Source organism: Ranitomeya variabilis, chromosome 1 (assembly GCF_051348905.1).
Source record: "Ranitomeya variabilis isolate aRanVar5 chromosome 1, aRanVar5.hap1, whole genome shotgun sequence".
Lineage (NCBI taxonomy): Eukaryota > Metazoa > Chordata > Amphibia > Anura > Dendrobatidae > Ranitomeya > Ranitomeya variabilis.
The window spans coordinates 926,794,225-926,807,834 of NC_135232.1; the positions used below are offsets into that span (position 1 = coordinate 926,794,225).

The following is a 13,610-nucleotide window of genomic DNA, read 5'->3' on the forward strand; positions in this document are numbered from 1 at the left end:
AGAGCCCCTGATGTGCCTAAACAGTGGATATCCCCAAATTCTAACTGAAACCCTAACCCAAACACACCCCTAACCCTAAGCCCAACCCTAACCATAACCCTAACCACTCCTAACCCGAACATGCCCCTAGTCCTAATCCCAACCACACCCCTTACCCCAACACATTCCTAACCCTAATCCCAACCCTAACCACACCCCTAACTCCAACACACCACTAACTCTAATCCCAACCATAACCCTAACCACACCCCTCACCCTAATTCCAACCGTAAATGTAATCCAAACCCTAACTTTAGCCCCAACCCTAACCCTAACTTTAGCCCCAACCCTAACTTTAGCCCCAACCCTAACTGTAGCCCTAACCCCTAACTTTAGCACCAACCCTAATTTTAGCCCCAACCCTATCCCTAACCGGAGAATGGAAATAAATACATTTTTTTAAATTTTATTATTTTTCCCTAACTGTGGGTGATGAAGGGGGGTTTGATTTACCTTTATAGCGGGTTTTTGAGCAGATTTTTATGATTGACAGCCGTCACACACTAAAAGACGCTTTTTATTGCAAAAAATAGTTTTTGCGTCTCCACATTTTGAGAGCTTTAATTTTTCCATACTTTGGTCCACAGAGTCATGTGAGGTCTTGTTTTTTGTGGGACGAGTTGATGTTTTTATTGGTACCATTTTCGGGTATGTGTCATTTTTTGATCGCTTTTTATTCCGATTTTTGTGAGGCAGAATGACCGAAAACCAACTATTCATAAATTTCGTTTGGAAGGGGGGGGGGGGCGTTTATACCGTTCCACGCTTGGTACAATTGATGAAGTAGTTTTATTTCATTTATATAATTTTTTTTATGTTTTGGCGCTTTTATACGATAAAAACTAATTTATATAAAAAATAATTATTTTTGGCTTGCTTTATTCGGAGGATTATAACTTTTTTATTTTTTCGTTGATGATGCTGTATGGTGGCTCTTTTTTGCGGGACAAGATGACGTTTTCAGCGGTACCATGTTTATTTATATCCGTCTTTTTGATCGCGTGTTATTCCACTTTTTGTTCGGCGGTATGATAATAAAGCGTTGTTTTTTGCCTCGTTTTTTTTTTTCCTACGGCGTTCACTGAAGGGGTTAATTAGTGGGATAGTTTTATAAGTCAGGTCGTTACGGACGCGGTGATACTAAATATGTGTACTTTTATTGTTTTTTTTAATTTAGATAAAGAAATTTATTTATTGGAACATTATATATTTCTTCTCTTTAATTTAGTTTTTTTTTTTTTACACATGTAATTTTTTTTAAACTTTTTTACATTGCCCCAGGGGGGACATTACCTGTATAGTGACAGATCGCTGATTTGACACTTTGCAGTGCACTGTGTCAGATCAGCGATCTGACATGCACAGCAGGGTGGCTTGAAAGCCACCTCCCTGCAGGACCCGGAAGCCCCCGCGCCCATTTTGGATCCGGAGCCTGCAGGGAGGAGGAGGTAGGAGACCCTCGGGGCAACGCAATCACATCGCGTTGCTCCGAGGGTCTCAGGGAAGCCCGCAGGGAGCCCCCTCACTGTGCGATGCTTCCCTGTGCCGCCGGAACGCTGCGATCATCTTTGATCGCAGTGTGTCGGGGGTTTATGTGCCGGGAGCTGACACCGGGCGGCGATCGGCAGCGCTCCCCCCCGTGATCGACTATGATGTACTATCCTGTCACTGGAAATTAAGTCCCAGGTCACCTCGACGGGATAGTACATCATAAGGGATTAAGGGGTTAAACCCCTGCAAGTGCTTCACAGAATTGTAGAATGTTAAGCCTTGAAAAAAGAAGTCACATTTTTCCCCAAAAAATGTTGCTTTAGCCCTAAATTTAGCATTATCAAAAGAGTAACAGGAGAAAATGGACCAAACAATTTGTTGTGCAGTTTCTCCTGACTACACAGACATTCCATTTGTGGTGGAAAACTGTCTGAGCAGACGGCCGGGCTCGGAAGGGAAAGAGCACAATTTTGTCTGGAATAGACTGCGGATGCCATGTCACATCTGAAGAGCCCCGGACATGCCAAATCAGCAGAACTCCCAAAATTGACCACATTTTGGAAACTATTCTTCTGGTGGAATTCATCTAGGGGTGCAGTGAGAATTTTTAACCCTGCGAGACTCACAGAATTGTGTAACATTGGGTTGAGTCATTGGAAAATCACTTGATTTTTTTCCCCTAAAATGTTATTTTGGCCCCAAGTGCTCTATGTTCAAAAAGGTGTAATAGGAGGAAATGGACCATACAATTTAAGCACGTTCTCCTGGCTCCTGATTTTAAACCTTTTCGGCGTAATGCGTTACTAATGGTTTTCTTGGTGACTGTGGTCCCAGCTGCCTTGAGATCATTAACAAGTTACCTCCTTGTAATTTTATGCTGATCTCTCACCTTCCTCATGATCAAGGATACCCCATGAGGTGAGATTTTTGCATGGTGCCCCAGATCAATGTCAATTGACAGTCACTTTGTATTTCTTCCATTTTCTTACTATTGCACCAACAGTTGTCTCCTTCTCTCCCAGCGTCTTACGTATGGGTGTGTGTGTGTGTGTGTGTGTGTGTGTGTGTGTGTGTGTGTGTGTGTATATATGTGTGTGTGTGTGTGTGTGTGTGTGTGTGTGTGTGTGTGTGTGTGTGTGTGTGTGTGTGTGTGTGTGTGTGTGTGTGTGTGTGTGTGTGTGTGTGTACGTGTACACAAAAACCGGATTCAGCGAACGGGTCATTTTTGATATTCTTGTAAGACATACCTGTAGAAACTCGTGTTCAGAAGAGTCCTTTTCTTCATAATGCCTTAATTTCTCTCTCAATTTTTGAACTAGAAATTAACAAAAAATGTGTAAAAAATGAAGGAATAATGTAAGCACAGAGGTTAATAGTGTAAGTTTATTCATTAGTAACTGTACATTTACACCTCTTTACATAATAAAACATTTTTTACAAAGGTGTCCTGAATAAAAAGTGTGAAGTACTTAATATTTAAAGGGTTATTTTGATCATCTTAAATAGGTCAAATTGCAATTTTACCTCTTTTTATTTTCTTTTTAAGTGACCAAATCACTGGAGTGCATTATAGGCTGATCCGACCAGCTTCAGTGCCACTGCGCTCCTCCGCTCTGGTGGTCCCCAGGGGTTTCCTTATTTTCCTACAGCAGTGGTCATACATTGGAAATTTCTGCAGACGTTCCTCTGAATATTTTAGTTGAGCAATTGTCAGTTTCCTGGGTGATTGTCATCCATATTGCCATCCACGTTTCATCAATGAGTCTGTTATTAGGCCCATGAAGCATTCAGTTTTATATACCAACACTAAAATGTACATGATGAAGTAGTTTGTATCCGTTGAAATTGAATGCTACACAGATAATCAACATAGGATCAGATTTTTTTTAATTTGCACTCCTGCACGTTAATAAGTGATTCTCATCGGATACCACGGGGAGAGTAGCAATATTAGTATTGCTATAGTAAATTCTTTTTCCCACACGATGAATTACATTGGTCAGTGTCTGGGTCAAAATCAGACAGTACACGTCACTATAATAAACTTGTCTGAACGAGCTCTTAAAGAGCACCTTACACTATATTATTCATGTTGACATGGATGATCGATGTAACAATGGCAGCAGAGTGGTTTTTGGAAAACTGTGCACACACAACCTAATACTGTCCCTCACTACAACTGCGGCCTGTCCCTATGAAATAATCACTTTTTTTCTCATTTTTTAATAGAACTGACTTAAAACAACCTATAACCTATAATGAACAAAACTAATACTAGCAATCTAGAATCAGGAGGCCTACATTAACATGTAAAAGTCTGTGCACCTTTGGACAAAATTAATGTTCGGGTATGTGCGCTTGCTGAGTATTTGCTTGCAGAAATTTCTGCAAGGTTTCAGCCTCTCTTGGCAGCAAAAACGCTGCGGTAAAAAAGCATGTTTTTTGCCTGCTTTATTTTGTACAGCAATAATTTAATAGTTCAACACCTTCTTTTTCATTCTGATGAAGTGGTATCAGGGTAATGGGATTATGGGTTGGTGTCAGCAGCTGTCACTGACACCAAGCCCTAGGTTTAGGAATGAAGAGGTGAAAACCAGACACCCTCACTTACTAAGCCGGTAAGTAAAGAGTTAAATATACATATACAGACACATTGTCACCAGCCTATGTAAGAGCATTAACAGAATGAACATACATAGGCTGTAACCAAACAGCAACTGTTAACTTAAAAAAAAAAATTCTGTGGGCTCCTGCGTAATTTTCATAACCAGCAGAGGGAAAGCCAATGGCTGATGTTAATATTCTGGGAAGGAGCCAATAGCAATAAAGGTTACCAAGCTATTAATATCAGCTCACAGCTGTTTCCTTAGCCTTTACTGGCTAGTTTACATGAGGACCCCTGAAAAAAAATGACGTTAAGGTCCCCCTATAAAAATCTAACTAGCAAAAGCTGCGGGCTGATATTAACAGCATAGGAAGGGGGCCATGGATATTGGCCCCCTTCCAAACTAAAAACATCAGCTCTCAGCAGCCCCAGAAATGGTGCATCCACAAGATGCACCAATTCTGGCACTCAGCCTTGCTCTTCCCACTTGCCCTGGTGCAGTGGCAAGTGGGGTGATAGTTGGGGGGCTTGATGTCACCTTTGTATTGTTAGTAATGAAGAGGCGTCTATAAGATACCCCCATTAATAAATATGTAAAGCTTCTGCACTGCAGAGATTTAGATCAGGGTCTCAGATCCAGGGAGGAGGCTTGTCAGCTCGTTCTCTCTGCAGGAACTCACAGGCCAACGTCCCTGGGTGACCTCGTGGCCATCTTGGGACCTGGGGTCACCATAGAGACAAACAACAACGCGATCTCATCACATTGTGCTGATGGACACACAGAGGGATCATCGGCATCACTGGGGTTAAACATCCACGATCAGTGCTAGCGGAAACGCAGTTCCCATGTATATACACAGCACATGCCCCTATATACCATATGAGCCCCATATAGCCTCCTGCATACAGCATCAGCCCCACATAGCCTTCTATATACAGCATCAGCCCCACATAGTCTCCTATAACCAGCATAAGCCCCACATAACCTCCTATATACACACAGCATCAGCCCCACATAGCCTCCTATATACACAGCATCAGCCCCACATAGCCTTCTATAAACAGCATCAGCCCCACATAACATCCTATATATACAGCATCAGCCCCACATAGCCTCCTATATACACAGCATCAGCCCCACATAGCCTCCTACAAACAGCATCAGCCCCACATAACATCCTATCTAAACAGCATCAGCCCCACATAGCCTCCTATATACAGCATCAGCCCCACAGACTGCTATATACAGCATCAGCCCCACATAACATCCTATATATACAGCATCAGCCCCACATAGCCTCCTATATACACAGCATCAGCCCCACATAACATCCTATATATACAGCCCCACAGACTGCTATACACAGCATCAGCCCCACATAGCCTCCTATATACAGCATCAGCCCCACATAGTCTCCTATAACCAGCATAAGCCCCACATAACCTCCTATATACACACAGCATCAGCCCCACATAGCCTCCTATAAACAGCATCAGCCCCACATAACCCTTCTATATACAGTATCAGCCCCACATAGCCTCCTATATACACAGCATCAGCCCCACATAGCCTCCAATAAACAGCATCAGCCCCACATAACATCCTATATATAAAGCATCAGCCCAACATAGCCTCCTATATATACAGCATCAGCCCCACATAGCCTCCTATATACACAGCATCAGCCCCACATAGCCTCCTATAAACAGCATCAGCCCCACATAACATCCTATATATACAGCATCAGCCCCACATAGCCTCCTATATACACAGCATCAGCCCCACATAGCCTCCTATATACACAGCATCAGCCCCACATAGCCTCCTATATACACAGCATCAGCCCCACATAGCCTCCTATAAACAGCATCAGCCCCACATAACATCCTATGTATACAGCATCAGCTCCACAGACTGCTATATACAGCATCAGCCCCACATAACATCCTATATATACAGCATCAGCCCCACATAGCCTCCTATATACACAGCATCAGCCCCACATAGCCTCCTATATACACAGCATCAGCCCCACATAACATCCTATATACACAGCATCAGCCCCACATAGCCTCCTATAAACAGCATCAGCCCCACATAACATCCTATGTATACAGCATCAGCCCCACAGACTTCTATATACAGCATCAGCCCCACATAACATCCTATATATACAGCATCAGCCCCACATAGCCTCCTATATACACAGCATCAGCCCCACATAGCCTCCTATAAACAGCATCAGTCCCACATAACATCCTATATATACAGCCCCACAGACTGCTATACACAGCATCAGCCCCACATAGCCTCCTATAAACAGCATGAGCCCCACATAACATCCTATATACAGCATCAGCCCCACATAGCCTCCTATAAACAGCATCAGCCCCACATAGCCTCCTATATCCAGCATCAGCCCCACATAGCCTCCTATATACAGCATCAGCCCCGCATAGCCTCCTATATACAGCATCAGCCCCACAAAACCCTTCTATATACAGTATCAGCCCGACATAGCCTCCCATATACAGCATCAGCCCGACATAGCCTCCTATATACACAGCATCAGCCCCACATAGCCTCCTATATACACAGCATCAGCCCCACATAGCCTCCTATATACACAGCATCAACCCCACATAGCCTCCTATATACACACAGCATCAACCCCACATAGCCTCCTATATACACAGCATCAGCCCCACATAGCCTCCTATATACACAGCATCAGCCCCACATAGCCTCCTATATACACAGCATCAACCCCACATATCATCCTATATATACAGCATCAGCCCCACATAGCCTCCTATATACACAGCATCAGCCCCACATAGCCTCCTATATACACAGCATCAGCCCCACATAGCCTCCTATATACACAGCATCAGCCCCACATAGCCTCCTATATACACAGCATCAACCCCACATAGCCTCCTATATACACAGCATCAGCCCCACATAGCCTCCTATAAACAGCATCAGCCCCACATATCATCCTATATATACAGCATCAGCCCCACATAGCCTCCTATATACACAGCATCAGCCCCACATAGCCTCCTATATACACAGCATCAGCCCCACATAGCCTCCTATATACAGCATCAGCCCCACATAGCCTCCTATATACAGCATCAGCCCCACATAGCCTCCTATATACAGCATCAGCCCCACATAACATCCTATATATATACAGCCCCACAGACTGCTATATACAGCATCAGCCCCACATAGACTGCTATATACAGCATCAGCCCCACACAACCTCCCATATACAGCATCAGCCCCACATAGCCTCTTATATACAGAATCAACCCCACATAGCCTCCTATATACAGCATCAGCCCCACATAGCCTCCTATAAACAGCATCAGCCCCACATAACATCCTATATATACAGCATCAGCCCCACATAGCCTCCTATATACACAGCATCAGCCCCACATAGCCTCCTATAAACAGCATCAGCCCCACATAACATCCTATATATACAGCATCAGCCCCACATAGCCTCCTATATACAGCATCAGCCCCACATAGCCTCCTATAAACAGCATCAGCCCCACATAACATCCTATATATACAGCATCAGCCCCACATAGCCTCCTATAAACAGCATCAGCCCTACATAACATCCTATATATACAGCATCAGCCCCACAGAGCCTCCTATAAACAGCATCAACCCCAGACTGTTATATACAGCATCAGCCCCACATAACATCCTATATATACAGTTATATGAAAAAGTTTGGGCACCCCTATTAATCTTAAGCTTAATATTTTATAAAAATTGTTTTTTTTGCCACAGCTATTTCAGTTTCATATATCTAATAACTGTTGGACACAGTAATGTTTCTGCCTTGAAATGAGGTTTATTGTACTAACAGAAAATATGCAATCTGCATTCAAACAAAATTTGACAGGTGCATAAGTATGGGCACCTCACCAGAAAAGTGACATTAATATTTAGTAGATCCTCCTTTTGCAAAAATAACAGCCTCTAGTCGCTTCCTGTAGCTTTTAACCCCTTCACCCCCAAGGGTGGTTTGCACGTTAATGACCGGGCCAATTTTTACAATTCTGACCACTGTCCCTTTATGAGGTTATAACTCTGGAACGTTTTGACGGATCTTGGCGATTCTGACATTGTTTTCTCGTGACATATTGTACTTCATGTTAGTGGTAAAATTTCTTCGATATAACTTGCGTTTATTTGTGAAAAAAACGAATATTTGGCGAAAATTTTGAAAATTTCGCAATTTTCCAACTTTGAATTTTTATGCCCTTAAATCACAGACATATGTCACACAAAATACTTAATAAATAACATTTCCCACATGTCTACTTTACATCAGCACAATTTTGGAACCAAAATTTTTTTTTGTGACGGAGTTATAAGGGTTAAAAGTTGACCAGCAATTTCTCATTTTTACAACACCATTTTTTTTTAGGGACCACATCTCATTTGAAGTCATTTTGACGGGTCTATATGATAGAAAATACCCAAGTGTGACACCATTCTAAAAACTGCACCCCTCAAGGTACTCAAAACCACTTTCAAGAAGTTTATTAACCCTTCAGGTGTTTCACAGGAATTTTTGGAATGTTTAAATAAAAATGAACATTTAACTTTTTTTCACACAAAATTTATTTCAGCTCCAATTTGTTTTATTTTACCAAGGGTAACAGGAGAAAATAGACCCCAAAAGTTGTTGTACAATTTGTCCTGAGTACGCTGATACCCCATATGTGGGGGTAAACCACAGTTTGGGCGCATGGCAGAGCTTGGAAGCAAAGGAGCGCCATTTGACTTTTCAATGCAAAATTGACTGGAATTGAGATGGGACGCCATGTTGCATTTGGAGAGCCCCTGATGTGCCTAAACATTGAAACCCCTAACAAGTGACACCATTTTGGAAAGTAGACCCCCTAAGGAACTTATCTAGATGTGTGGTGAGCACTTTGACCCAACAAGTGCTTTACAGAAGTTTATAATGCAGAGCCGTAAAAATAAAAAATCATATTTTTTCACAAAAATGATCTTTTCACCCCCAATTTTTTATTTTCCCAAGGGTGAGAGAAGAAATTGGACCCCAAAAATTGTTGTGCAATTTGTCCTGAGTACGCTGATACCCCATATGTGGGTGTAAACCATTGTTTGGGCGCAGGGCAGAGCTCGGAAGGGAAGGAGCGCCATTTGACTTTTCAATGCAAAATTGACTGGAATTGAGATGGGACGCCATGTTGCATTTAGAGAGCCCTTGATGTGCCTAAACATTGAAACCCCTAACAAGTGACACCATTTTGGAAAGTAGACCCCCTAAGGAACTTATCTAGATGTGTGGTGAGCACTTTGACCCAACAAGTGCTTCACAGAAGTTTATAATGCAGAGCCGTAAAAATAAAAAATCATATTTTTTCACAAAAATGATCTTTTCACCCCCATTTTTTTATTTCCCCAAGGGTAAGAGAAGAAATTAGACCACAAAAGTTGTTGTGCAATTTGTCCTGAGTACGACGATACCCCATATGTGGGTGTAAACCATTGTTTGGGCGCATAGCAGAGCTCAGAAGGGAAGAAGCGCTATTTTACTTTTCAATGCAAAATTGACTGGAATTAAGATGGGATGCCATGTTGCGTTTGGAGAGCCCCTGATGTGCCTAAACATTAAACCCCCCCACAAGTGACACCATTTTGGAAAGTAGACCCCCTAAGGAACTTATCTAGATGTGTTTTGAGAGCTTTGAACCCCCAAGTGTTTCACTACAGTTTATAACGCAGAGCCGTGAAAATAAAAATTATTTTTTTTTTTTCACAAAAATGATTTTTTAGCCCCCAGTTTTGTATTTTCACAAGGGTATCAGGATAAATTGGACCCCAAAAGTTGTTGTCCAATTTGTCTGGAGTACGCTGATACCCCATTTGTGGGGGGGACCACTGTTTGGGCGCATGACAGAGCTCGGAAGGGAAGGAGCGCCATTTGGAATGCAGACTTAAATGGATTGGTCTGCAGGCGTCACGTTGCATTTGCAGAGCCCCTGATGTACCCAAACAGTACAAACCCCCCACAAGTGACCCCATATTGGAAACTAGACCCCCCAAGGAACTTATCTAGATGTGTTGTGAGAACTTTGAACCCCCAAGTGTTTCACTACAGTTTATATCGCAGAGCCGTGAAAATAAAAATTATTTTTTTTTTTTCACAAAAATTATTTTTTAGCCCCCAGTTTTGTATTTTCACAAGGGTATCAGGATAAATTGGACCCTAAAAGTTGTTGTCCAATTTGTCCTGAGTACGCTGATACCCCCTATGTGGGGGGGAACCACTGTTTGGGCGCATGACAGAGCTCGGAAGGGAAGGAGCGCCATTTGGAATGCAGACTTAAATGGATTGGTCTGCAGGCGTCACGTTGCATTTGCAGAGCCCCTGATGTACCCAAACAGTACAAACCCCCCACAAGTGACCCCATATTGGAAACTAGACCCCCCAAGGAACTTATCTAGATGTGTTGTGAGAACTTTGAACCCCCAAGTGTTTCACTACAGTTTATAACGCAGAGCCGTGAAAATAAAAATTATTTTTTTTTTTTCACAAAAATGATTTTTTAGCCCCCAGTTTTGTATTTTCACAAGGGTATCAGGATAAATTGGACCCTAAAAGTTGTTGTCCAATTTGTCCTGAGTACGCTAATACCCCCTATGTGGGGGGGAACCACTGTTTGGGCGCATGACATAGCTCGGAAGGGAAGGAGCGCCATTTGGAATGCAGACTTAAATGGATTGGTCTGCAGGCGTCACGTTGCATTTGCAGAGCCCCTGATGTACCCAAATAGTACAAACCCCCCACAAGTGACCCCATATTGGAAACTAGACCTCCCAAGGAACTTATCTAGATGTGTTGTGAGAACTTTGAACCCCCAAGTGTTTCACTACAGTTTACAACGCAGAGCCGTGAAAATAAAACATATTTTATTTCCCACAAAAATGATTTTTAGCCCCCCAAATTTTTATTTTCCCAAGGATAACAAGAGAACTTGGACCCCAGAAGTTGTTGTTCAATTTGTCCCTAGTACGCTGATACCCCATATGTTGGGGTAAACCCCTTTTTGGACGCACGGGAGAGCTCGGAAGGGAAGGAGCACTGTTTTACTTTTTCAACGCAGAATTGGCTGGAATTGAGATTGGACGCCATGTCGCGTTTGGAGAGCCCCTGATGTGCCTGAACAGTGGAAACTCCCCAATTCTACCTGAAACCCTACCCCTAAGGCTACGTTCACATTCGCGGCTAGCGCCGCAGCGTCGGGCACCGCAGCGGCGCCGCATGCATCATGCGCCCCTATATTTAACATGGGGGCGCATGGACATGCGGTGCACTTGCTTTTTGCGCCGCATGCGTCCCTGCGGCGCCCGCGTCGGGGCGCAGAGGACGCAGCAAGTTGCATTTTTGCTGCGTCCAAAATCAATGGAAAAAAGGACGCATGCGGCGCAAAAAGCAGCGTTGTGCATGTGTTCACATTTGCGCTGTGCGTTGCGGCGGCGACGCTGCGGCGCACACCGCAAATGTGAACGTAGCCTAACCTCACCCCTAACCGTTTACTGAACATTTTCTGACAGTCATAAGTGCCACGTATATAAGTGCCACGTATATAAGTGCCACGTATATAAGTGCCACGTATATAAGTGCCACGTATATAAGTGCCACGTATATAAGTGCCACGTATTTAAGAGCCACGTATTTCAGTGCCACGTATTTCAGTGCCACGTATTTCAGTGCCACGATATTTCAGTGCCACGTATTTCAGTGCCACGTATTTCAGTGCCACGTATTTCAGGCACTGAAAAATACGTGGCACGTAAATACTTCAGTGCCACGATATTTCAGTGCCACGATATTTCAGTGCCACGTATTTCAGGCACTGAAAAATACGTGGCACGTAAATACGTGGCACTGAAATACGTGGCACTGAAATACGTGGCACTGAAATACGTGGCACTGAAATACGTGGCACTGAAATACGTGGCACTTAAATACGTGGCACTTAAATACGTGGCACTTAAATACGTGGCACTTAAATACGTGGCACTTAAATACGTGGCACTTAAATACGTGGCACTTATATACGTGGCCACTGAAATATCGTGGCACTTAATATACGTATATACGTATATAAACGTATATTTCAGTGCCACGTATTTCAGTGCCACGTATTTCAGGTTAGGGGTAGGGTTAGGGGTAGGGTTAGGGTTTTTTGTTTTTTTCTTGTTTTCTTGTGTTTTTCTATAAAAACGCATGCGTTTTACCGCGTTTACATGCATTTTTTCACACATGTGGTTTTTTAAAAAACGCATGCAGATAAAAACGCAAGTGTGAAACCAGACTAAAAGACGCTTTTTATAGCAAAAAAGTTTTTGCGTCTCCACATTTTGAGACCTATAATTTTTCCACATTTTGGTCCACAGAGTCATGTGAGGTCTTGTTTTTTGCGGGACGAGTTGACGTTTTTATTGGTAACATTTTCGGACACGTGACCATTTTTTATCACTTTTTATTCCGATTTTTGTTAGGCAGAATAACCAAAAACCAGCTATTCATGAATTTCTTTTGGGAGAGGCGTTTATACCGTTCTGCGCTTGGTAAAATTGATAAAGCAGTTTTATTCGTCGGGTCAGTACGATTACAGCGATACCTCATTTATATCATTTTTTTATGTTTTGACGCTTTTATACGATAAAAACTATTTTATAGAAAAAATAATTATTTTGGTATCGCTTTATCCTGAGGACTATAACTTTTTTATTTTTTTGCTGATGATGTTGTATGGCGGCTCGTTTTTTGCGGGACAAGATGACGTTTTCAGCGGTACCATGGTTATTTATATCCGTCTTTTTGATCGCGTGTTATTCCACTTTTTGTTCGGCGGTATGGTAATAAAGCGTTGTTTTTTGCCTCGTTTTTTTTTTTTTTTTCTTACGGTGTTTACTGAAGGGGTTAACTAGTGGGCCAGTTTTATAGGTTGGGTCGTTACGGACGCGGCGATACTAAATATGTGTACTTTTATTGTTTTTGTTTGTTTTTTTTAGATAAAGAAATGTATTTATGGGAATAATATTTTTTTTTTATTATTATTTATTTAGGAATTTTTTTTTTTTTTTACACATGTGGAAATTTTTTTTTTTACTTTTTTACTTTGTCCCAGGGGGGGACATCACAGATCGCAGATCTGATAGTGTGCGCAGCACTCTATCAGATCCGCGATCATACTTTCATCGGAGCAGGCTGCAGCTTTCATCTGCAGCCTGCTCCGACCCGGAAGTGCTCCCTGCAGGACCCGGATACAGCCCCTCGGCCATTTTGGATCCGGGCCCTGCAGGGAGAAGACGTTCGGTACGAGGTGAGTACATCACCTTGTACCGATCGTCTCAGGGAAGCCCGCAGGGAGCCCCCTCCCTGCGCGATGCTTCCCT

General features: G+C 42.8%; 1 protein-coding gene across 1 annotated transcript in view; it reads right to left on the minus strand.

Annotated features, from left to right (window-relative positions):
• SCLT1 (sodium channel and clathrin linker 1) overlaps positions 1 to 13,610 on the minus strand; it is a 227,512-nt gene that overhangs the window by 183,367 nt on the left and 30,535 nt on the right. Inside the window, exon 3 of the mRNA XM_077279151.1 lies at positions 2,778 to 2,845. Coding sequence (XP_077135266.1) covers positions 2,778 to 2,845 — 68 coding nt within the window. The remainder of the gene's footprint in view (positions 1 to 2,777; positions 2,846 to 13,610) is intronic.